This window comes from Plectropomus leopardus, chromosome 8 (assembly GCF_026936395.1).
Source record: "Plectropomus leopardus strain MGB_pleo_1.0 chromosome 8, ASM2693639v1, whole genome shotgun sequence".
In the NCBI taxonomy this organism is placed as follows: domain Eukaryota; kingdom Metazoa; phylum Chordata; class Actinopteri; order Perciformes; family Serranidae; genus Plectropomus; species Plectropomus leopardus.
In genome coordinates this window covers 2,749,298-2,776,376 of record NC_142183.1, presented here as the reverse complement: position 1 = coordinate 2,776,376, position 27,079 = coordinate 2,749,298, and the positions used below count along the sequence as shown (strand labels likewise).

The 27,079-nt window shown below is 35.6% G+C and overlaps 1 protein-coding gene across 1 annotated transcript; it reads right to left on the bottom strand.

Moving 5' to 3' along the window:
• slc25a48 (solute carrier family 25 member 48) lies at nucleotides 1–25,334 on the bottom strand. Its single transcript, XM_042493958.2, has 7 exons — nucleotides 25,085–25,334; nucleotides 21,465–21,508; nucleotides 18,854–18,925; nucleotides 16,660–16,912; nucleotides 10,672–10,959; nucleotides 6,207–6,340; nucleotides 1–2,954 (listed from the first exon to the last, which is right to left on the bottom strand). Exons 1-7 carry the CDS (start codon nucleotides 25,137–25,139, stop codon nucleotides 2,850–2,852), a joined length of 951 nt encoding a protein of 316 aa, XP_042349892.2. The 5' UTR covers nucleotides 25,140–25,334; the 3' UTR covers nucleotides 1–2,849.
• Between the last annotated feature and the right edge of the window lie 1,745 nt (nucleotides 25,335–27,079).

Here is a 27,079-nt window from a genome sequence, read left to right as displayed (position 1 = left end):
TACATGTGTTTGAAAGCTTTATTTATTTACAATAATACACCATCTGGAATGTTTTTTTCATATTTACAAGTATTTACATGACAGGAAAACTATTTAAAATATATCTTTGAAGGCATTCACTCCAAAATGAGAAATTTCCATTTTGTAAAGAGACTGTTGGTGTTATGACAAATGTCAAATAATGATTATGTATTTGATGTCATGATTTTGTAGTGCGGAAAGCCTTCTAGACGTCTAGTCTCGATGTGTTTTTGAATCAGTAACGTGATGAATTCATCAGTCTCAGCTGGAACTCATTTTGGAATGAAACTTCGTGCATCATTTTCTGTAAATGCTGTGTAACTGTTGTGATTATTCTACATTCATGCTGCAGACGTTAAAGCAATAATGTGACTGTGCAGCAAGAGCCGATATATGTCTAAATAATGCATTTTGACTGTATTATAGGAATACGTTTTATGATGATGTAAAGTTATAATTAACTTGTAAAACTTGCTTTTCTTAATATAAGAAAGACACAAACATAATATGTGCAGGTGGGCGGTACTATGGGATGCACATACAGTCCATGTGTTTTAGAAGGCAACTGTTTGTTTTAAAAGGATATATCATTTAAATACAGAAAGAGCAGTCAGTTAACTGCAACACAGCTAGTTTTGAATTTAATTATAAATTTACAAAAATATATTTAAAAAGTGAAATTAAATGAACTCTATACAAATGTGAAATTGTAAAATTAGTACATTAAAACAATGTGACTGAACAAACATGCTACATTTAGACTCTGTTGTTATTTTAAAAACGTCACATCCAGCTCTATTTTTATATGAATTCATTATTTTCAACATGCACAGCTCCCTTCTCACTGATAAATGCTACCACAAACACTTGATGACCAAAAAGCATTTGATTTGGTGATTTGCAGGTCAAAAACATCTAGGTTAAAGTGGGCAAATTTGCTTAAAAAGTTACATATAGTTGTTATTTAACTGAATAAATAAAGAAGTACTGAACTGACGTGTTAAATGTTGAAATATAGTTACTGATATGGTGTTAAATAATCATTATATTGACTCTAAATAATGCAACAAATTCACCTGATTTTAACCTAAATGTCTGTAGGGCTTTCAACCTAAAAATCACAAATCAATGCCCTCCGTTTGATGCTGCGTAATAACGTGATATTACTGTGTGTTTTGTCTCAGGGTCACATGGATGAACAACGGTCTGCAGGTGTGCCAGAAAGTTTAACTGTAAGTATTACAAAAAAACAAAAAAAAGGTGGATTGATCCCAGACAGACATCACCTCATTTCCCTTTACAGGAACACACGGAGTTCTTTGGTAAATTTGCATTCGAAATATTCAACTCATCTGTTAATAATGAGAGCGTTGACACCAAAATCATCTAGGTGCTCTATTTTAGTGTTTACTGTGGCAGCGTTAATTTAGCAATTACCGTAACAACACCTCAACTTAGCGTACAGGTCACGCCGTCAGCACCTCCAGGATTTTGCAGCAGTTAATGCGATGTGTGAACTTGCAAATTTCTCCAACTTTTCCCCAATGTTTCTGCAGTAACTGTAGTTTGACCCCGGCCCGGCGTTACTCGACGTCTCTACCCGCCCAGCTAACGTGCAAGTTTTCAAAAAGGTGGAAACTGGAGCAGCTATGTAAACTGTAAAAAAGCAAACAGCGGCGGCATTCTCTTTCAAATTAATACAGAAATACAAAAATGATTTGAAATCCTGGATCAACGAGGAGCGGCGCAGCACTAACGGGAGGGTGAGAGGCCGGTTTTCACGTTTGTCTAATATCAGCTGGTTGGGGTGCTGCAGGATCTAAACAAAGATGTTTTCGGTGCGTTTTTATGTGCTTTTACGCAGCGGTTTGGGCCGTGCTCCAGTTTAATTTAGCTACTTAATGCAGCGCTACTGCTCATGTTGTTTTGCTTATTTGCGCATTTTTCACGCAGCGTGTCTTTACTCAATATTGTTGATTGCTGGTAATATTCAGACAGTTTGGTTTTTTTAGCGGTATTTGCACCAAACAACTGCACGCCGCAGTCTAGTAACAAATGCACCTGTTGAGTTTAAAATGTGCATTTGTCTTTTTTTTTGCAATTTTAAATTATTCCTGCAATTTTAATGAGTTTAATAAAAATGTAACTTTTTTAGGCAATTTTCACTTGTTTTTAATGACTTAAAAAACATTTTTTTGCAATTTTAACTTGTCACGCAATTTTATTGAGTTTGATAAAAATATAATTTTTTGCAATTTTAGATTGTTCCTGCAATTTTAAGGACTTAAAAAACATTTTTTTGGCAATTTTAACGAGTTTAATAAAAATATATATCTATTTTTTTTCAGTTTTTCCTGCAATTTTAATGATTTTAAAAAAACAACTTTTTTTTGCAGTCAAACAAACAAATAGAAAACATCTAAAAACACTGCAAAATGCATTGCAATATGTTTTTTTTAGAGAGTCTGCCGTGAAATCAGCCATTTTAGACATCAGCCATTCCAAAAAAGTCTGCAAAATCCTGGAGACTGACTGACGGACCGCACTCAGGGGTTTAAGTAACAGCATCCTGGCTGGCTAATTGCAAACAGGCGAGCACTGACACACACTGATGATTTTGGTGTTCTAGCTCTCACTATTTCACGGGACAATCTCCCAAAATGTAATAATGAAGGATCGATGTTTGGAGGAAAGGTCAGTAAGGGCTGAAGAATTTCATGACACCTCTTGTTAAACTGCTACGTTCTTAAGAAACTGGAAACTTATTTGCTCATTTGCCAAAAAACTGAGTGTGATTCCTTTTACCCAAAACATGTTTTCCTTTCGTCCTAGAGGCCCCTGAAGAAGCGCAGCGACAGCTCGTAGGTCAGGAACATGGTGGCGCTCATCGGGAAGCCGCGGATGGCGTTGACTGACGCTCCACGGAAGAAAATCTGCACACAAGAACAGACGGTTTTAGTGACACAAACTTTTTACTTTTGTCTTTGAGTTTAAGTAAAAAAAAAACGTAGTTGTGATTATGGTCGGGGTGTGACAGCACGGTACTGTGAATACAGACGGAAATCCCTCCTCAGCAAAACGGGAGAGTTTGGATCTTTTGTATCGAGTTTTTAGATCCTTTACTTAAGAAAAAGTACTAATACCATCCTTTAACCTTATTAAAACAGTACTTAGTTATAATAATACTTTATTTAACTTTATATAACATTATTTAATTTAATTATAACTACACTTATTTTAACTTTATAACAATAATACTTGATTTAACTTTACTTTAACAGCACTTTAAGTTTATTAAAGTGAGTACTTAAATCCCTTTAACACAACAGTACTTAATTAACCTTAAGTATGACTGTAGTTGATTTACATTTAATAAAATCGCATTTGAAGAAAATACTACTTTCTTATTTTTTATTTTATAATATTAGTAAATAAACTTAATACAAAGATTTTTTAAAAACTTTATTACAACAGTGCTTCATTCAAATAATACTTAACTTTATTTTAAGAGCACTTTCATATAGCAGTTCTTTATTTACCTTAATTTAAACAGTACTTAATTAGTAAGTGTTTTAATTTATGAAAACTGTTCTTTATTTAACTTTATTATAACAGAGGTCAATTAACTTAATTAAAACATTACTAATTAACTTCAATATAATAGGATTTAATTTAACTTTATTTTAACAGTAATTTATTTAACTTCATTACAACTTTTGTAACAGTACTTCATAAACTCTGTTATAACAGTACTTTATGTTAATAACAGCACTTCGTTGACTGTACTTTATGTAATTTTATTAAAACAGTACTTTATATATCATACTCATTTAACTTAAGTCTAACAGCACTTTGATATAACAGTACTATTTAATAACAGCACTTACATAACTTAAATAAAACTACTTAATTAACTCTATTTTAACAGTACTTTTAATTGTATTTTAACATAACTAAACTCAAATAACTAAAACAGACTAAACTAATTTTAGTATATCTAGTAAAACAGTTTTTATATATTTTTCATAAAAGAACTACTTAAACTGTCGTAACAGCACTTTATTATAACAGTACTTTATTTAACTTTATTATAAGAGTATTTTATTTAACTTTATTATAACAGTATTTTATTAAACTTTATAACAATACTTTATTTAACTTTATTATAACAATATTTTAATAAACTTTACTATAACAGTACTTTATTTAACTTTATTGTAACAGTGCTCTATTTAACTTCATTATAATCGTAATTAACTTAATTAAAACAGTATCTAATTAACTTTAATATAACAATACTTTATTTAACTTCAATATAATCGTAATTAACTTAATTAAAACAGTATTTAATTAACTTAATAACAGCCCTTTAACTTTATTAAAATGGTATTTCATTAATTTTATTATAACAGTGCTTTATGTAACATAATTATAACGGCACTTTATTAAACTTTATTATAAAGGTACTTTCTTACGTTCATTTGTTGGATTTTACACTAAACGAGAGTAAAAAGTCTCCGTGTTAGTTGTCTGCCCGCTGATAACCCGACTCATTGATCTGTGAGAACTACAGTGACCTTCTGTTATTGATCTTGATTTTGAACTGTGGCCAAAACAGAGTTATTTATGTTTTTTTCCATGTTGGACGTTGGATAGTTTGTCTACATTTTGCAACCTTTGGCATCAACACAGAGCGAACTCTGACACCTGGACGCTGCGTGCAGCAGAAGATGCTCCACTAAAGTGTTATATAAAAGTAATTTGTTGCTTTGGAAAGTTTAACAGCTGTTAACAGCACGAAACTGTCTTTATTTGCCTATTTTCAAACAATTCAAGCTTTCTTTGTCTGTTTTTTGGAGAATGAAATTCATGTTTTCAAATAAATGGCACTTTTCCAAAATAAATCAATCTGGTTATTAATTACTCTCTCTGATCAGTCAAAAGTTTGGGGTTTTGTTTTTCCGCTGTGATGCCGGCTGCTGTTTTGTAACGCGATCTTTACTGAAAGAGGCTCGTCTGGACGCTCGGCCTTCATTCACTGGCTGAATCATGTGGTTCAGCACGCTTCAGGGGAGTCGAGCTCTGGGAACGCAGCTTGACTCTCCTGTGGGTTACAGTTTTCTACAGTTACACCTCTAAACGATGAAACCATCTGCTGCAGTTACAGCCGCTGGTGCAGGCTGGGTAATGGTGTTTAATATGCATGTAAGTCTCAAAAAAACAGGCATGAAAAGGAGTTTATCTGCTGATTTTTAAAGAGGCAAATTACATATACGACGAGGAATCTTTAACTGAAATCCTGGAAAGGATTTACGACCCATTTAACAATCACAATAAAAATCTAGCACGCCAAATCTTTCCAGGTAAACGAGCTAATTAAGCGTCTGGGACTGTTTTCGAGCGTAAAAACAAACATGTTGCACTGCAGACTTCCAGCATGAGGGCGCCACTCAAACCAAATCATGGCTGGGACTTAAATAAAGAACTGTAATAATGATTTTATATGAAGTACTTTTTTAATTACATAAAATAATAATATAATAAATATAAAAAGTAAAAGTACCACTGTAATAAAGTTAACTTAAGTGTTATAAATAAATAAAATAAAGTACTGTACTGTTATGATAACATTAAATAAAGTACTGTCATAATAAAGGTAAATAAATAGCTGTAATTATACATTTAAATGAAATACTTTTATCATCAAATTCAATAAAATGATAATATAACAAATATAAAAAGTAAATTAATAAAGTAAATTAAGTAAATTAATGTATAATTAAAGGAAATAAAGTACTTTGATAATTTACTATTACACAATTGAATAAAGTACTTTTAAAATAAAGTTAAATAAAGTACTGTTACGATAATGTTATACGAAGTACTTTTGGAATAATGTTACACTAAGTACTTTTGGAATAAAGTTAAATAAAGTACTGTTACATTAAAGTTAAATTAAGTAGTCATAATAAGGTAAATAATAAAGTTAACTAAAAGCTTTTTTCTGTTGAAACTTTTCTTCATTTATAGCCTTCATTAACTCCCCAGCTGTCAAATCTGAGGGAAAAATTGAAACCATCCCTCTTCACAAAATCACTGTTTGTGATTAACATTTTTAGAGATGTAAACATTTTTTTGCCGTAAACCAAACTGTCCTCTCAGGTAAGTACGAGGTCGGAGCTCACCTGTGCTCCCTCCGTCCGGTAGCTGTGGATGATGCAGTGTAAGATGCCTCTGTACTTCCTCTGCAGCTGAGCGTCCGCCTGCATCCGACTCTTCACCACATCGGCCGGCGTGGCCGTAACCCAGGAAATGGAGCCTGAGGAAGAGGAGAAAAACCTTCAGCTCGTGCTGTCGACGTGTGAGGTGAGGCACAAACACTGGCAGCGTTACCAAACTTCTAACTTTGAATGAAACGCAGTATAATCACAATTCAGAAAACCTGTTCAATCATATAATCAGACGGCAGAAGACGCGATAATACATCCAAACCCCACCAGCAGCATCATATGAAGCTACACATCTGCTGATTCATTTTTACAGTAGACCTCAAAATATATTCTTTCAAAAACATGGGAAAGACGTGCCATAAACTGCAAGAAAAACGTAGATTCATTTTTTTTAAGCAAAAGAAAGATTTCTATGAAAAAAAGGAAGTGAAAACTGTTTTTCTTATGATCACAATTACACATTTAAAATTACATTACAGGATTATTATAATTCTCCAGACAACATTTGTTTGCCTTAATTGTTTGTTTATTTACTTTCTTTTTTTTTTTTTTAAACAAATGGTGTACTGGGCACCTCTGGTCTTTTTCTTGTTTATTTCACTATTTTTTTGAAGAATCTTTCTTGCCAAGTTGCTCATTGCCCTTTCCCGTGTTTTTAAAAGAAATCAAACATATCTGTGAAGGTTTCGAATGATTCCCTGCTTGGTGCTGCTGCTATAAAATAGCAGTTTATCTGCTTCAGTTACGATGCAGAGCTGCACAGCTGCTTTCTTTTAACAGATTTTCTGATTTGTATAGATTCAGTTAGGCTACACTTCAACAGGCAGGCTGCACATCCAGAGCACGCTGATTTATGACACGCAGCTTTCAGCTTCCTCTCCGGCATATTTTCACTCCCTCACGTGTTCCTGTCGGTCTGCATCTGAAATCGAGTCTGCCTGAACCTCTGAGACCAAACAACTCCCAACCCAGAGTCCACAGGCCGTACGCTGTTTATCTGCCGCACACAGCTCATGTTCCCCGACACTGTAGCACGTGCCGGCTATAAGTTTACACACACGGACTCCTGCTCTGCAAATAACTGCAGCTGGAGAAGCTTTCACTTCTAAATCCTGAAGAAAAACATCCGATTTTTGGGGCTCGACTTGTGATGTTTTCACATTAGCAGAAGACGAATGCTTAATGATTCCTCCCGGAAACGACCTGAACTCAGGTCACCAGTTAATAAAGCTGCAAAACACCAAACAAAGGTAAGATAAGGTGAAAGGTGTTTATAACGCAGCTTTATGGATCGAGCGTCACCAAGTCTGTAAAAACAAACAGATGCACAAACAGAAACCCCCCGAGCTGCAGGCAGACTGAACAGATCAAGGCCGAACTCTGCTGTATTTTTAAGGTAAATAAGCCTAAAACTGCTCAGAAGAAAGAGGAAAAGTCTGTGATGCAACAAGACTTTAAATTCATGTTCCAGGTGTAAAGTAAAAGAAATACTGAGTGGAGCTCTGCCTTTGTTACTGAACCAGTTTGACTCCTGGATGTAAACATTACCGTTTTTTTTTTTAATTTAGAGCGACACTTGTTTTTTTGCCCTTCTATACCTCCCTGAACATTTTGCTCACTGCACTGTTACTCAAATGAGGGTACGTAGAGGTACTCCAGGTGGTATTTGAGATTTAAAATAAATAAATAAATAAATAAATATATATATATATATATATATATATATATATATATATATATATATATATACACATATATATATACATTTTTTTTTTAAAATAGCAGTCTTGCATAACTCCTAAAAAAATAAGCCTATTATAAAAAGTTCAGTAAAAATATAAATTTCATAAACTGAATTTTATACTCAATTTCAGTTAAGTGATGCTTATGCATTAAGAATTGCATGTTTATGAAAAAATGATTTTCCATGACTTTAGTCGTGGATTGTTCACATTTGAAAAGTTTAAAATAAGTTTTTTCAAATGTTTGAAATTTGAAAGTGTTTTTCAGTTTACAATGTTGTTTAATAAATCAGACACTGATGGCACACCCCTTTTTTTTCTTTCAAAAATGTTTTTCACTGGTTAAACGGGTACTTGGTTTACAGAAAAAAGTCTGAGAACCACTGCTGTCCTGTATACTGTGTTTTTTCCTTAAACACTCCTTTCATTATTTTACCAAGTTAGTGCTTCAAAATAGCACTGCAACAATTAGTTGACTGATTAATTAGATGATTGGCAAAAAAATAATCTGCAGCTATACAAATAATTTAATACTGGTTAATTGGTTTTGTTCATACTTTTGGCAAAAATTAGGGATTTTTTTGCTGGTATCTGATATGCAAATATATAACAACTTATTTGGTTGATAACCAATACCAATATTTTTGTATCCATTTTTCCCCACCAAACTGAGTTATCATCAAGTCTCCTCTGTAGTGGAATTTACATATTATGTGTACTTTTATCATGATGACCCACCAACAGATGGAGACATTAGTACGATGCTTTACAGTGTGTATAACATTCATTCATTGTGCAAAATAAGAAAATTACTTCAACTAAGGGTTGATGTTTTGTAAATGTTCCGTCAAAAAAATTTAAAATATATCTATAAATAAATACATACATATATACAGAATATAGAATGTTTGTACATCTATCTATCTAGATCTATATCGTGACGAGTTGTTTACTAACACAAAGACTGAAATAGATTTGATAAATATTGATGTCTCACAGCGACTGAACTGGCAACTTACTGAAAGAAGCTTGGGCCATGAGGAAGGACGCACTGTCCCAGTGGGTGTACGGTGTGTATTTAGGTTTTTTTAGGTGTTCTTTTTTACTTTTTTATCATTATTAGCCAATGTATTTATTATTATTCTTATTTTATTATTTGCTCATTTATTTTGCTTTATTCATTTTTTCATCTGTCATGTCATTTTTTTAAACATGTTAATGTCTGCTGTACAGTTGAGCATTTTAACATGGGGCTCTACAAGTATTGAGTCAGACTCAAGTAGTCACGATAGGAACTGCAGTTTTTTTTGGCTCTTGCAGTTCAGTTCCTAAGCTGCAATTCAATCCGCTGACTTGGAGAGTATTCTGGTGCTCACTGAGAAGCAGTTTGGTTTGAGGCCAAATTAGATTTAGTCGGGACTGCTGGCTTCAGTTGGTGTCTGGTGGGATCTGCAGAGGTGCTGCTTTCACTGGGTGACACGCTGACTCGGACTAACACCTAAAACTTTTTTATTTTAAAGGCCTCCCCATCTGCACGTAATAAAATCTATCAGAAAAAAAGCTCATCCAAAGAGCCGAAGTCGCTCCAAACATACTTGGTGTTTATCCAGAATTCACCTGAGTGATTTATGTACTGAGCATTGAAGGCCAGATCACAGAGACTTCATTACCCTCTATTTTCTTTTCACACTAAAACTCCACCGACACATTAAAATCAACGCTGACTCACACCCCTCTGTGGAAAATTTCAAATATGTTGTAGGCATTTTCCAGGACTTTTCCATGACTTTGTGGCAACTTTTCAAGACCATACATTCTCTGAAAACACATCGATACTCCTCTTTCTTTTTCATTACTATACAATGGCTTTTTAAAATAAAAATCATTTAAAATATAATGAATTTATAACAGGATTAGAAGTGAATGATATATATATAATTGATTAATTAATAATAAATATCATGTATTCTTAACTTGTACATGTTTAACTACATTGTTTTACTATATTATGTTATCTTAATGTTGTTGGTCTTTACCATTGTACTGTAGCTTCATATTTTAAATCATTATTTTAGGATGCCTTCCAACATCAAGCAACGGACTACCAATAAAAACTTGCTCCCCAGCTAACTCTGTTGCATTTTAATTTTTTAAATGTGGATTAATGTACATTGTCCCTTGTTAAATAAATAAATTACAAAATATAATATCTGGACTGTTTGTTATTTATAGGGGTGTCAACTATAATGGCTGTTTTTATTTTACTGCCACTTTTTTTCAAGCGAAAACATGCCTTTCAAGCATATTTTTATCAGTTAGGTTTTTAAAAAATATTATATTTTTTTCCCTTTAAATTAAAAAGGCCATTTTTATTACTTATAATTTATTTTTTGTTTATTACAGCCTGAATCAGTAAAATGCTGGATTTTCCTACTTCAGATGTTTCTTGAACACATTGTGTTATTTTACAGTTTTGTGAAGAAACATTTCATTACTTTTTCTAAACTTTTAGGGTATAATTAGTTTTCCAGAACTTTCCAACTAATGCATTGGATGTATTTGACTCCTCAGTCTGCTGCAAAAAGCCTAAATTAAAGAAGCTTTCACCTACAGCGTGAGGCAAACTGAACCACAACGATGAGACAGAAGACGTCCTCTTATCAAAGCTGGACGTTTACCTGCTAGTCCTCCGGCCAGCCAGATGGAACCAGGATGAGGGCTCGACGAGGCGTCCGGCGTCAGCATGTCGCAGAAGATGGTGTAAGGGATGAAGTAGAGCACGTATCCAGGAACGTCCCTGAGGACCATGGCCCCGGCCCCCCTGTAGAGGCCCTGCAGGCCCTCAGTCTGCAGGATGCTGCCGATGCAGTGGATGGGGCCTCGGTAGAGTCTCTGGTTGGGAATGTCGATGGAGCGCAGCGGGATGTTGGTGCCGTTCGATACATTGCTGGCGAGATGTAAATTCTCTGTAGAAAGGAAACGAAGGTGATTAGCAGGAGACAAATCTTCAGCGGCGCACTGATGGTTTTCTGCCTCAATGATTGTTGAAGATCGGTGGAAACTGGTGGCTATTAAAAGAACTGCTTTCATTATAAATTACTGACATTTTCTCTCATCAAACTCTCTAAAAACATGCATAAAAGATCATTTTTAACAGGTCTTTAACACATTGAAACCTGGAGTGACATCACTTTTCTTGGGCTGCCTTTAACAAGTATTTAAACTTTTGAACCCTGAGCAATTTTAGCTGATTAAATTTCTGCTTATGTATTTCTTTCTCCACACTGCAAAAGAAAAAGTTGATAAAACCAGTGGGCGAGTTTGCAAAAACATCATCTGATAGATAACGTTCACATCTAATGATATCCGTCGACTGTTTGTACCCGCTGACCTACTGTAGTGGGAGCGGAGTCACCAGCCCTGGCAGTTCATGAAAAACTCTGCATTAAAGAAACGGGACAATACATAGCACTTAAATCACTAACCTTTCTATTTTAGTGATACAGAAAAGTGTGCCGCTCTTTTACACAATCAGGTTTATCAAATCAGAACAATTCAGACATCAATCACAGAAGAGCATGCTGCGATGACACTGAAACTGTTGTCTTATACTTTCTGGTACTTTGCACCGTCATAAAAGAGTCCGGATCGACTAAAACACGAGGCCAAAGTGTGTTTGAGGAAGTCGTTGAAATAAATTATCACATGACAACAGGTGTGAAGGGCGTGAGCTCGACAGACACAATAAACAAATAAAACGCTATCAGCGTTTCACGTGCTGTTTCATCTCGTAATTAACCTGCTCTGACCACCGTTTTATCGGTTTACTGTTTAACAGAACGACAAAGCCCAGACGACACAACTCCACCCGAAACAAACCCTGCGGTTTCTAACGTCCCTGTGAAACCTTTCCTACAGCATTACGGTTACATATAATTTGAAGATAAATAATCCTGGATGCCTGTTTCCTTTGTGTCAACCATGAAACGTTAATACTGTGGACAAATACAATTATTATATATTATAAAATATTATATACAATTATACAATTATACAATTTTAATACAATTATATTAAATTAATTTTTCAAAAAGACAGATTAGAAATTATTAGAAAAATAAATGAGGAAAAAATTGGTAAAAAGGTCCAGAGAGTATATAAAAATATTATTTATCTAAAATAATGTTACAGAATATATATATTATGTGTGTAATATTATAGGTTTTTTAGCATTTTATTTTTCAGGCCATTTTTTTTTTTTTGCTTTTCTGTCTAATTTTCAGGTATTTTTCTTGTAATGTTTTTGTTGTTGTTATTGCTGTTTGTTTGTTTTGTTAATTTTGAGTCATTTCCTGTGAAGTTGCTAAATACCTTCTTCCCATGTTTTTGACAGAAATCAAGCTAGTTTGCACAGTTTTCAGAAGGTGAACTGTGAGCTGAAAGAGCAGGAACTCTTTTGTCAATCACAATTCGACTGATATTTTTATTTCCCTTTGGTGCTTATACTTTTACACTTCGACTCAAACATCACCTCCTTTCAGAAAATGTATCATAAAATCAGGTACTTCACCTAATTCCACGGTGCATGGAGGTGCAATTTAGCTTAAAGGACGGCTTTAAATCAACAATTTCTGCTTCCAATTCAGCTTCTTTCATCGCCGATAAACCGATAATTTCCAGCTTCTCGTGGCTGATAAGATACCGACAACCGCACAATGAGAGCAGAGCGGACATTCAGAGACACCGGCGGAGACATTGGCAGAGTGGAGATTCAGAGACACCGATATCATTATTGTTTGATCGATCAGCCCTATGAGCACGTCATCAGTATCAGCGGATTTTGGCTTTAAAATTACATTTTGGAATCAGCCAACATGCTGATTTCTGCCTTTATCACAAACTTCAACTTTAGTTGATGTTATAAATATGATATACATAATGAATAATACATAACACTTAAACAGCTATGTTTTTTTTATTCATTAAACATTTTGTCAGCAAAAATGTGGGTCAATGTGCATCTATGGCCTGGTCCTATATACTCTCAGTTTTATTTTAATTAAAAAAACAACAACTGAACAAAATTCTTGAAAATAGTAGGACCGTTTCTTATTCATTTATTTATTTTTAATTAATTATTCAAAAGGGAGACGACATAATAGTTAACATCATTAAAAAATATATAGATTGAAATATGCTGGAGTTAGCAGAACTGCTGATTTACATATGTTGTCCCTGAACACTTAATAGACAAAAGAAATATCAACAAAGAAAGGAAAAAGGAAAAAAAATACAACAATTCAGACAGAGGACAAAAGTCAATATTCACTGATTGCTTGTAATAAATCAAGCCACTTTGTCCAGGTTTAAAAGGGTTTAACCTCATTTCAAGGCTAAAATATGTTTTGCAATCTTCAAAAATGGCTCAAAACTAACATTATATTACAAAATAATAATACCATTTTACTCAACTGAGTTATTTTTTTGTGAGACCACCACAGCCAACACAATGTTAGCCAGCTAATGTTAGCTAGCTAAGCAGCATTAACTACGTTAGGTTAGTAGTAGCCGCTACTACTATCACCACAATAACTGCTACATGTTGACTGCTGCTCGTTTATACATTTATTTAATCCAGCCGACACAGCACACCTGTAGTCCTGGTTGTTATCAGCTGTGCAGCTCAGTTCCATGTTGGTATAGTTAGCACAGGTGAGTTACCTTAGCATGCTAACCGGCTAACGTCGGCTAAAGTCGTTTCTGGCCGTTTGAATTCTGACATCGTTCACATCGTTTGTTACATAAAACACTTAATTCGTGTATTTTTCCCAATCTATTCGAAAGCAACTTCAAATGACAAAATGTTTGTTGAGTGAGTTTCCAAACTTACCTGCAGCACCTGAGTCCAAACATGTCCTGATTCAAACCGCCAAACAGGAAGTGAGAGCTTCCACTGGGCTTTATAGTGGAGGGGGGTCGGACTGTACCATGTTGAAAGGGGGGAAAAGCCGTTTTTTTTAAAGTATCCAAAACAACTTATATTGTTTAAATTTTTATATTTTGATATTTGAAACTGCTGAAGATAATCTTTGCACAGCTTAACAGAGATGGCACCGAAGATTGAACTGTTTCAAAAAGTTCATCACTTCCGGTTTCGGCACGGAGCTCGAGGCAGTGCGGTGTTGTGTTGATAGGGAGGGATTTGTATAGATAGATAGATATTTTATTATTATTGTTATTATTATTATTTAGTTATTATCATAAGTTACACAGACACACATCCATATCATCACACAGTATAAATTAAAAAATAGTATGATTTCTTTCAAAAACATGGGTAACAATGGGTAACTTGGCAAGATATGTATATATATATATATATATATATATACATATATTTATAAAGTGTAAATGTAAAATATACAATACACAATAACATATGTAAAATCATGTTACAGAATTACATATATTTCCAGGTCATTTTCTTGTTTGTTATTGACTGTCCTATAATAATAATAATAATAATAATAATAATAATAATAATAATAATAATAATAATAATAATAATAATAATAATTAGATATAATTGAACTCTTGGGGACCCTTACTTTTCATTCTTCATTGTTTGATAATTTTGTTTGTGTTAATGCATATGTCATGAATTTTGGCAGGGTTGTGTATTTCTATTTAATCTGTGAATTTAATGAGTCTAAAATACACTGTGGAAACTAAATAGTTACATTCATACTGTTGAGGTAAAAAAATGTGCCACTGAAACCCATTCAAACTGACATTTTTGATCCCACAGCCATCAAAACATGAAAACTTTCACTGTATTAGTTTGGGGTGTAATTTATTTTAAAATTAAATTGCAATCAACTAACTGCAGCATAGGACATAACCATATTTTCATGACACCTATTTGGGAAACCTTTTGGTTTCAGGAAAAGAGCTTTCAACACAAACATGAAGAAAGGACTGCAATGCAAGCCTCTGCCAGTGGATGCCAATGTTGAGCAAATAGGTTTCAAAACGTTTCGAAACAAAAGCGTTAAAGTGTTGAAACGTTTCAAAGTTTCAAATACGCCATCTCTACACCTGGATGTGTGAAAGGTGTGTTTATTTGTTTTTTTTTTAAATGTCTTATGGGGTTTTAAAAACTTTCCTATGAGTTGTTAAACAATTTTAAAAGATTAAAAAAGTTCTAAAAATAATCTAAACAAAAATCTACAAAAATGAAAAAATAAATAATAATTAAAAAAAGTTCTAAAAAAAATCCATAAAAAAAATAAATTCTACAAGAAAATTCCAATCGTTGTTAAATTCACCCAACTTTTTTCACTTTACTGTAGTCTGTCTCTAGCCAGGAGTATTCGATTACTTTTTTGTTGTTTGGACTGCACGGATGCTGTCTTATGTATTTGGTTTTCATTCTCTTTGCTCCACTTATTCAAATGCTTATGTCTTGTGACCATTTGAGGAACCTTCAGGTATTTAAAGTTGGATGTTGTTATTTAAACAAAAAACAAAAAAAGCTGGGTAAAATTTTCCAGACAGCTAAATTTTAAATTATTTTATGGAATTATTATAAGTACATAAGTTTCCCATTTTTTTTAGCACTTTCTTCATTATTGTGTCTTTCTTTCATTTCTTTTTTTGTTTTTTAAATTCTAATTTTCAGTTAATTTTCTTGTACTTTTTACTGCTTTCTTGCTGATTTACTCATTGCCTTCTTTCCAGGTTTTTTGGAAGAAATCAAGCCAATTTGTCCAGGTTTTAAAGGGTTAATTAATAAACGGATTTTAAAAATAATGAACAGATGCAGCTCAAAATAAAAAAACAGAGCACTTTGCCACATTTTGGCATTCTTAAGTGAACATACGAGTGTTTGGACCGTGAATTCAGGGAGCAGACGGACACAGGTGAAGAGGATTGTGTTTGTTAGCACAATGTTTCCAATCCAAGCTGACCGCAGCAGGCGGACGCCGATAACCTTTAACAGCTACATTTGGAGACAGCAGGGAGCAAGCGTTTGGAAACAAAGCACTCAACAGAATATCACTTTTGTTTCTTCAACAGCACTGCAACTAAATAATCGAGGTTAAATATCAAGTGACCAGAACTTGCTGTTCTCAAAGTAAACAGTGCGATAAGGTAGAAATGTTCCCAAATAACTTGTGTGGGATGCAGTCTCTGATCGGTTCACTGATATCTGCTTTGTGTCTTCCCAGCACTGCGCTGTACAGTCATGATGACATTTGTCCATTTCGTGATCATGAGTTGCTTCATAATGACAGTTTGACAGGAACCATGACTGATTCACTGATGACGACAGAAAGTGACTCATCAAACCTGTTTTTCCACTCAGGAGGAGCTTTTCTCTCTTTTATTATTTCATGTATTTTTTTATATAACAGTCTTTTTTTCTATTTAAAATTAAAACCATTTGTGGCAGTTCTGGTCTGCAGAGGCGTCGCCACATTGACAAATTTATCGTTCATCTGCAACCATGCCAACGATGTGCCAGAAAACCAGAGACACAGTTACAAAAACAACGTGTTTTCAACTTTGAAGTGAATTCTTAGTAAACGAGAATACGTTTGTCCATCTGCAGCTCGACGGGAAAAAATAAAAATCAATCCCATGCAAAAAAAGTTCTAATTTACCTGTTAAAAGTGTCTGCGTCTGCATTTGCAGTCTGATCTTGACCAGATCCACCGGGGCTCCCAGTCCCACAGACACCAGTCCAGTCAGCATGCTGGCCACAGTCAGGTCCACCATGCCGCAGGGATGCCGCCCGTCGCCATAGCGATACTTGCTAATAAGTCTCTGTGTGTTACTGAAAAAGCCAAACACCACTGAGTTGTAGATGGTGATGGTGGCCAGCGGGAAAGACATGCCTTTAAAGAAGCCCATGGCCTAAAAAACACAAAGGATAGAGTTACTGTGAGTGACAGTACAGCAGTGATACTCAGCTTACGGCTCAAGGGCCAAATCTGGCCCCCACAGCATGCTGGGTGCCCCCCAAACATTTTCTAAGCCACAGTGAAAACAAATGAACTTTTAGTATCCATAAGGTGCCAGAGTGCATAAAACAGCATCAAAAGAGAGCTTACTGATCAAAAAAGTGCCAGTGGAGGATCCTCTGCACCCCCTGAGACAGGTCCTAACTAAGACCCTAATGTCCTAAAATCCAAGACATGTTTTAAAATTCCAGATCATACTAACCTACCACGTGAGGAATGTCCTAAAATCCTAGAAACATGCTAAAATCCTAGAGACAACCTAAAGTATAAGAGATGCTCTAAAATTCTGGAAACATCCTATAAATCCTAGACACGTCTTAAAATCCCCAAAAGATCCTGGAGTCCTCGAAACATCCTAAATTCTGAAAAAACATCCTAAGATCCTAAGTCCTAAGTCCTGGAAACGTGGAAAACTCCTAAAAACATCTAAAAGTCCAAGAAATGTCCTAAAATTCTCAAAACATCCTTAAATTCTGAGAAATGTCCTAAAATCCTAAAAACAGCCTGAAATCCCCAAACATCCTAAAGTCCTTGAAATGTCCTAAGATCCTAAAAACATGCTAAAGTCCTAAAATTCTACAAGCATCCTGAAATCTGAGAAATGTCCTCAAATCCTAGACATGTTTTAAAATCCCAGAAGTGTCCTGAAAGACTAGAAACTTCCTAAAACCATAGAAACGTGTATGGGGCTGCTGCCACTGGCCCCAAAGCAGAGCCAGTTGAGTATTCCTGACTTGCAGTCCAGATTTTACATTAAACAACATACTCAGATTATACAGTCCAGTGCCAACAATACAGAGCATGAAATACGGGGTGAAGTTGCTGCCAAATATTTTCCTCTTTGTGGAAAGTATCCTGTGTGAGCGGGGGGGTGGGTGGGGGCTGCAGTTTGGGAGACACATGTTGAAAACTAAACGCAGCTGTCCACGGCCTGAATAAATCATCTGACCACTGACAGAAACAGACCTGTGGTTTTCTGCGCTGGTACGAGTTTGGAGTCGTCAACAGCAGCGTTCACAATGAAATAATGTTTCTGTGCAAACTAAAATACGCAAAACACCGTCCACCTCGTATCAGATAACATGCAGCCAAACTTTTCACCAACTTGATGCAACTTGAACCAGGCTTGTTGCACAATTTGACATGACACAATCATCACCTTTTTCCTGTGAATATGTTACTGTTACAACTTATATTTCACAAATGATCACACTTTCAGCATCGACTGTCCTCGATCGTCATTTTGAGCTTCAAGAAACCACTTTTACGAGCTGGCTGAACTTATTTAATGCAAGACAGAAATGAAGCTTTAAAAAAAATCCTGCAGAGAAACTGGGTCAACAAAACAACACCAAGAATAGACTTAAGTTGAATCAAATGTTGTTTAAACACAAGCAGCTGACGTTTACAGTGTTACATTGGGTTAAATATAATTATTCCATAAAAAACACATAATTTTGAACAAACTGACAAAAACAAAAGTTACTGAGACAAAGAAAAGGAGAATCACTAAACTTTATTTACTTACTTTGATGTAACTCCTAAAAGTGGCGTTCATTTGAGATTATCTTGCTGAACAAAATGTCTAAGTACCATAAATGTTTGTTCGTTAAATTCTGCCAATAATCCAAAATCCAATTAAAAAATCCCACAGGCTGTTTGACGAGAGAACCAGAGTGACGCTGACTTCATCACGCAGCGCTGCATTTGAAACTTTACTTTTTTCAATCTTTCTATCGTTACTATCGAGTAGAAATGTACAAAGTAAAAATCTTCTAATGATTTACGCTGATGCACAACAACACAGAAAGGTTCGAGAAGTCTGAGGGTTTACCGTTTCCTTCCTGTAGATGGTGAGGACGCAGTGGAAAGTGTTCCTGTAGCCTTTCCCCGCCTGAAGCCGCGTCTGGAGGACACAAACCAGTTTAAGTTTTACAACAACATACAATCAATATTTAGCCTCTGTTCCAATAGCTTCACCTGGACTCTAAGTATTTCCTCTTAGATTATAGTTCACTTTCACTAGTTTCTATTTCAGAAGACTGAAACATGTTTCTGAGGTTTTTCTATCCAAACTTCCAAAATAAATATCTTCTTTTATGCTGAAAAATCAAATTTAAGCACCTCTTGGACCTAGTTTTTACTTATGTTGTTAGTATTTACAGGGAGATTTAAAAGCCAGGAGAACAGAAGCCAACCTGGATTTGGGTTTTCAGCTCTTTATAGACCAGACTCTAAAGTTGGGGCCATACATATATTGCACGTTTTTAAAGCCTCGACGAAGAAACATGATGACTTTTTTAACGATTTAGCCACTATAATAGGCTTTTTAAATCATTTCCTTCTCGATTTTCACTTTTTCACATTTTTGGAATGCTGCGATTTCCTTCCTCCTTATCTTGTTATGATAATAATAATAATGAAAAAAAACCTTATTAATGTAGCACCTTGAAAAACACAGTTTACAAAGTACTTGGACAAACACAGCAAAGCTCAGGCAGTAAACCCCAGAGTTTATAAAACAACTGAAGTTAGTCAATAATGCCGAACTGAGGCCAGATAAGAGTTAAGGCAGAATTTAATAGGAGATTGAAGACATAAACATATTAGAAAAATACACACTATTGTTGGTTCTCGTTTTCCATGAGCACCCGACACAAGTTTTCGACCTTCGTTTGATCACCGCCTGAAGAGCAACCAGTCGTCTCTCTCTGTTTATGAGGCTGCTTTCACACCTGTAGTTTGGTTCATTCGGTCCGGACCATCGACTGTATATAAAGATGGACGACACGCCCCCACCTATCCACACGATACTTCAGGGAGTCGAAAATATCGAAAGCGACACTGCCATCTTGCAATGGTGATGTCATGAAGAACTGGAGTCTGTGCAGTAGCCATATCCGCTGTGGGGGAGTTCCCGCCAAAAAAGCCGTCCGACCAATCGCGAGCAGCTTCATTGAATGCGAGTGCATGGATTGGCTGTCACGGCTTGTCAGTCATGGCAGAAAATCCCCTTTTTGTATAATTTCATAACTAATTAAAACCGAACTTATCATGAAAACAAACAAACAAACATCAGGGGGATGAGAACGACCTTCAGAGAAAAACCGTCTTTGGAAAAAATTTATGTGGCGTGCACTTTGAGTTTTCTATGACCATTCACTAACATGGAGGGGCGGGCTTTATGACCTATACTGCAGTCAGACACCAGGGGGCGATACACACTGAAAAGTTACACTTTTGGGGAGCTGCCATTTTGTCCATCGATAGATACAGTCTACGGTCTGAAACCAGGGGAAAAATGAGGCGTTGTTGTATTTTAGTTGTGGTTCAGTTCGTGTTCACAGACTTTTTACAAACGAACCAAAAGGACGAAACATCCAGACTGACAGGAAACTCGCTGATTGGACAGTTTCTGCGTTGGTCCGCCTGCATCATCAGGACTCATGCGGGGAAATAAAACTCTGGTGACTGACAGAAGTTCATGCAGCACTTTAGTGCTTATAGAGAGTTCATGTTTATGGCCTTCGGTGTCACAAAGAGCTCATTATAAACAATGATGAAACTGACTGTAAGAATTATTAGACGGCTTTCATTAGACTGCAGATCGATCACGTTATCGGGCCCGCTGTGGGTGCACCAATCGCTTCAATGATCTGCTCACACACTGCAGAAGAAAAGTCACAAAACTTTATAAACTCTGCATATAAAGAACAGGTATTTTTCAGCAGCTGCTGGAGGCTCTGCAGAGGAAAACACGTCTGTATTACCTGCTGTCAGCTCATTAATCAGCTCATTATGTGCGGGTTTTAGAGCGAGTTCTGCACTGATGACGGAGAGACCTGCTCTCACAACCCGGTGGTTGGCTTGTTTTCTTTCACACCACAAACAAACAGCTCCAGCGCTGAGACCGCACCGTCTAGGCTATAACTCATCTCACTTGTTTTGTTCTGCATCGGAGAGCAATTGCTGCGTTCACATACGCCCAAATAAACCGCGCCAAGGGCAAACACGCGGCCTGAACAACTGCTCCGAGCGATCCCAGTGTGAAAGCACCCTGAGACTCTAAAGATGCTTTTTAATAAAAATTCAAATACTGCAATTAACTACCAAATGGCACCAAAACTGTGATGTACAATATATACTCTTAATTATGGATTTGTCTTTTCAGTGTTGCAGCAGCACTTCACTTCATGAGATGTGTTAGTTATTCAGAGTTTCTCTAAGTGGTAACATAATGTGTTCAACGTGGCAAACTGGCATTTATATAACGATAAACTGCTCTTGCACAACAACAAATAAACCAGGATGTGTCACAAAGTAAAGAAATGTCGACATCTTGATGATCTGCAGATTTTGATGCTCTTACATACGTCATAACTTTAATCAGGACAAGACAGTAATAAAACGTCTGGCATTGGTGTAATAAAATCACAGCGTGGTACCTTCACTGTGTCCAGCGGATGGCCCACGACCACACTGGAAGCTCCTGCAGCCAAAAACAAAGAAAAACAGACAGACAGAAAAATGAGAGCACAAAATACCCGAGCAAAAAAAAATGTTACCAGGAAACTGTTGGCGAAGAGGAAAAAATGCGACTTTTGTAAAGTTAACTTCTGCCACAAAGGCTGAATGAGGACAGTGAATGTTTCATTTGTTTCAGTTTTTATCGTCAGATAAAAGAGACTAACATTGAATCTTAATAAATTTACTTTTAATTTATCTATTATGGAGTAAATGTTACATGCTTTTGGTTTGTGTTGCACATTAACATTAACCCTTTGAAACCTAATTTTTTGCTTATTTACAGGTAGTTTTCTTGTACTCTTTACAATTATTTTGCTCTTTACCTTTGTGGCAATTTCTTCTTTTGTTGCTTGTTGCTTTCTTCCCATGTTTTTGAAAGAAATCAAGCCAAATTTACTCTGATTTCAAAGGGTTAACGTCAATTAAACACAGAAAGAGAAAGAGAGAGAGAAAGACAGTGCTCCCTCTTTAGATAAAGCCTTGAGTCCTTTAGGGGGCGATGACTGGTCAAACTGGGATGCCATTACGGGGCCTCTGGGGCAAATCTAAGCCATTGTGACCTTATTAACCCCTTGTTCTAACTGCTCTCTGTGTATTGTTGTGTCCTCCACCGACTCCAGATACCACACAGCACTACACATGACCTACAACAGTACATTCAATTACAGATTCAATTAGACCAGCGAGCTTTTGATAATTACACATTTTAAGATTGTAAACAGGTGAGTTATATATAAAAATCATCCGGAACAGTTGTCACGAATACTGAAATTAGCTATAGAGACCCAAACTGTTTTTGTATCAGGCTGTAAACTGTTTATTTCTGCTGTAAAGTTGTTTTTTACATGCGTGTTTATGGGGATTGACTCGCTCTTGTAGCCAGCCTCTAGTGGCCTTTAGAGGAACTGCAGTTTTAGCACCTTATTTTTCAGCCTCTGTAGCTGATTGTTGGTGTGTGCCTGTAGTTCCTCTTACAACATGTTAAGACTTTAGAAATAATATTTTGAAATGCAACACTACTTGCTTTGTTTGAAGCCTCCGTTTGCTAATTTAACTCAATTCCCTTCAATTCAATTTTATCTGTAAAGGCCGTTATCACAAATCAGTTTGCCTCTGTGCTTAGACCCCGACAGCAACTAAGCAAAGACCCCCCCCCCAAAAAAAATACCTTTAACAGGGAAACTTAACTATTTTAAATTTAAATTAGGTAGCAAAACAAGAAAAGTAAACCAGCAGCTGTTGAAATTGTGTTCGAAAATCATGTTTCTTTACATTTTTAAAGCCTTCCTCATGTCACCAGTAACCCAGATAGCAGGCAACGTCCCCAAAAAACTGGCTAACGTTACAAGTTACAATGATGTTTTAAAGAAAATATTTTAATCTTATGTTCAAAGAATGTTTTAAGGATGTTTATCATTTCATTTCATAATGTTCCTATAAGGTTAAAAGCTGACTAAGATGTAACGTTTGAACTGCAACACTCTGAGGATGTTTTGGTGATGGTGATTGGAGAATTTTTTTTAAATAAAATGTTCCCACAATGTTACATGAGAACAAAGGAAGAATGTTTTAAAAGCAACATTCATAACATGTTATTGGGATTACTGAGATTACAGAACATTTTTAGTGAAAATGACATGTAATGTATTACGTTACAAATAAAAAAAAACAGATTTTAATGTTAATAGAGAAAGTTACCCTAACTTTAATAACGTTCTAGGAACTAAAAGAAAACTTGACGCTGAAAAACGTTACTAAAACACTGCATTTGTTGCATTGTACCTCAGAACATTTTTAGAAACAAAATTGCTTGCTGGTAAAGCATTTCTAAAACGTTCTCACAGGGACGTTACTTTAATGCACATCATCTCTTACGGATTTACTGTGAAATTATTTTGTACCGTGTTTTGTGATATTTTGTGTAATAAACAGTAAAAAGGCAGAGTAACTGGTGCATTTTTGTGTGCATTTAACAAACTGAAAAGTCTTAGTCACTGGATTAAATTAGAATAAAATGTGACTCCTTTGGACTAAAGGTTAAATGACCTGGAGTTGACCCTCAGTTTAACTGCAGGGTCAAAGGATCATTGAGGGTCAACAGCTAAAAAAAAATGCTTAAACTCAACTACGACAACTTTCATTCACTTAAAAGTCATTCCTGCGTTTCCAAGGCATCTTAATCGTCTCTGTCGCCTTTTGTTGTGACCCAAACTATAAACAAAAGGGCAGAATTTTGGGCAAGTTGCTGCAGCCCACCGACTGAGGTGAGACAAGAAAAAACTTTATTTATCCCGGGGGAAATTCTTATTGCAGAACAAAGCAGAAGGATTGCAATGATAAAATAACAATGTGGTGTGAATTCGATATACAAAATGCCAAAAGATATTATGAGAAAAAACTTTCTCTCAGCTGCGTGTCATGGATAGAGAAATTTCCAGGGGAAAGAGTAAAAACAAGGAAAAGCTATACATGTAATTATCATGATTACATAATGAACATTATGTTATAGAAACTAAGTCAAGCTAAACTGAAATGAAAATCAAAAAATGAAATAAAAACTAAAAAAATGGAAAACACACTACATGTACAAAAAGCCCCAGATACATGCAGCGCTGGAATCCAGATGTTTTGAGTGATTCTTTATACCGTTTCATTAATTACTTTTTAAATTTAAAAATGACTTTTAATAATAATAATAATATTGACTTAGATCACTTGAAGGTTCAATTAAAAAAAAATATAATAAATAATAACTAAATAAATGTGTAAATAACCCAACAAACAAAAAAATGCGACACTTGAATCTAGATGTTTTTTAGTCACTGCTTTTTTATACTCATGTTTCAATAATTAGTTTTTTCATTTAGAAAATATATTAAAAATAATAACAATAAATGCTTATAATAAATAAAGAAATAATAATAATTCCAAAACAACAAAAATAACTTTTGAAACATCTGCAGCTGTTTTGTAAGAATAAACAGAACATGGGCTCAGTATCAGAGACCTACTTTTGGAAATGTGCAACTAAAACGGGTGCAGCAACAGCGCCCCTGGCGGTCAGATGTATTACAGCGCGGATTCCACTTTTTAAAAAGAGTACAATTAAAACTGAAATGCCAGAAAACAGTCTTTGTGAGCACTTGTAGAAGTTTTTACGCATTAAACTCGTGTCTTTATCTCGGCTGAGGGGTGAAACTCTGGAGGTGAGAGTGTTATTTATCAGTGTGGGAAAGAGAGGGGGGGGGCAGACTTCTCTGCAGACCCTCCATTGTTTACAGTGGCTGTGGATGCACGGGGAGGGGGCTGCAGCAGTTTGCTTGCAATACGGTTTTCCCTGCACAAAAATAGCAGCATGTGCCTGTTTCTTAACGTTTTCTTGAATGCAAAGAGGATTTAATCCAAACAAACATGCAGTCATGAAAGGCCACTGAGTGCTTGGACCCCCCATCCCCCCACTCAGACCCCCTCACAGACCCCGTGAACACACGGAGCCCCGCAATGAATCAAAGGCAGGAAATAACTTATTGGCACTCACCGCCGATCCATCCTGCGATAAAATCATCCAACCGAAAGCTCTTTGAGGACTGCATCTTCAACTCGGAGCTGCTGTGTGTCCAAACTTCAGCTGACGGCTTCTCATCAGTCAGCCAGTAAAACAAAAAAACGTTTTATTCTCTGCTGCAGCGGAGAGGAAAACTACTGCGCGCCGCGTTTAATTGATTAAGCAACGAACAGAAAAAGAGATCTTATAGAGTGTGTGCTTCGATAAAAGAGCAGCACAGCAGGTTGGCACAGCCGACCAATCAGAGCGCAGTTTGAATCTGAAGGACAGCTCCGTGGACCAATCAGCGGAGAGCTCTCTGAGGACAAGCAGCCTATAGAGACACCGTCATGGAAATGAGCCATGAGGTGTAGAGCTGAGCACATACACACACACTTACTGTACACTGGGGAAAAAAAAACAAAACTCTACTGTACACTGAAGAAAACTAACAAACCACAAAACAAAAACTCAACTGTACACCAAAGAAAACAAACAAACCACGAAACAAAAACTAAACTGTACACTGAAGAAAACAAACAAACCACAAAACAAAAACTCAACTGTACACCAAAGAAAACAACAAACCACAAAACAAAAACTCTACTGTACACTGAAGAAAACAACAAACCACAAAACAAAAACTCAACTGTACACTGAAGAAAACAAACAAACCACAAAACAAAAACTCAACTGTATACTGAAGAAAACAAACAAACCACAAAACTCTACTGTACACTGAAGAAAACTAACAAACCACAAAACAAAAACTCTACTGTACACTGAAGAAAACAAACAAACCACAAAACAAAAACTCTACTGTACACTGAAGAAAACAAACAAACCACAAAACAAAAACTCAACTGTACACTGAAGAAAACAAACAAACCACAAAACAAAAACTCTACTGTACACTGAAGAAAACAAACCACAAAACTCAACTGTACACTGAAGAAAACTAACAAACCACAAAACAAAAACTCTACTGTACACTGAAGAAAACAACAAACCACAAAACAAAAACTCTACTGTACACTGAAGAAAACAAACAAACCACAAAACAAAAACTCTACTGTACACTGAAGAAAACAACAAACCACAAAACAAAACTCTACTGTACACTGAAGAAAACAAAAAAACCAGAAAAAAAAACTCTACTGTACACTGAAGAAAACTAACAAACCACAAAACAAAAACTCTACTGTACACTAAAAAGACACTGCTGTTCACCGAAATCTGCGAACAGATTGAGCATTGCCCCTCACTGTAATATAATATTCTCATAAAGGAGCCTAAAGTCAGTCAGTAACCTAATAAATAAGTAAATAAATATAATAATAATAATAATAGAAAAGAAACAAATTATTTTTTAAAAACGTTGTGGAGAACACAAAACTACAATAACCCTGGATACATGCAACACTTGAATCCTTTTAATAATAATAATAATAATAATAATAATAATAATAATAATAATAATAACTTTTAAAAGATAATACATGTCAGAAGTAAAATGATGTACTAATTTTTGTTGTAGTTGTTGTTGTAAGTTTTAAGGAGTAATTTTAAAGAGTACATTAGGGAAGTGTTGTAAAGGTTAATTGTGATCAGAACCTGCTATAATGGCCACATATGTGTGTACACATACGGGGGTTTAAGCAGCTTTTCTTGAGCTCTCAGTCATATTACATGATCTTCAACATCTAAACTGCTGTTTTTCACGTCAGAAATGAACTTTAGGTCCTTTTTGGCTGCAGGAAGCTCTTCAGAAATAGTTACCATCAGATGAACTCGTCACCTCAGTGACCGGGGTCTAAATGATGTTCATTTTTATAGGACGGTATTTTACCCCCAAAAAAGCTCCCGACGGCTGCTTTGGGAGCGGGGTTTGCAGCTATAGCAGTTTCACCTCTTCTTATTCAAGGCGTGATATTAATGCCTGTGGGGATGTTTGTTCTCAGAGGACTATTTAGAAGAAACTCCTCCACA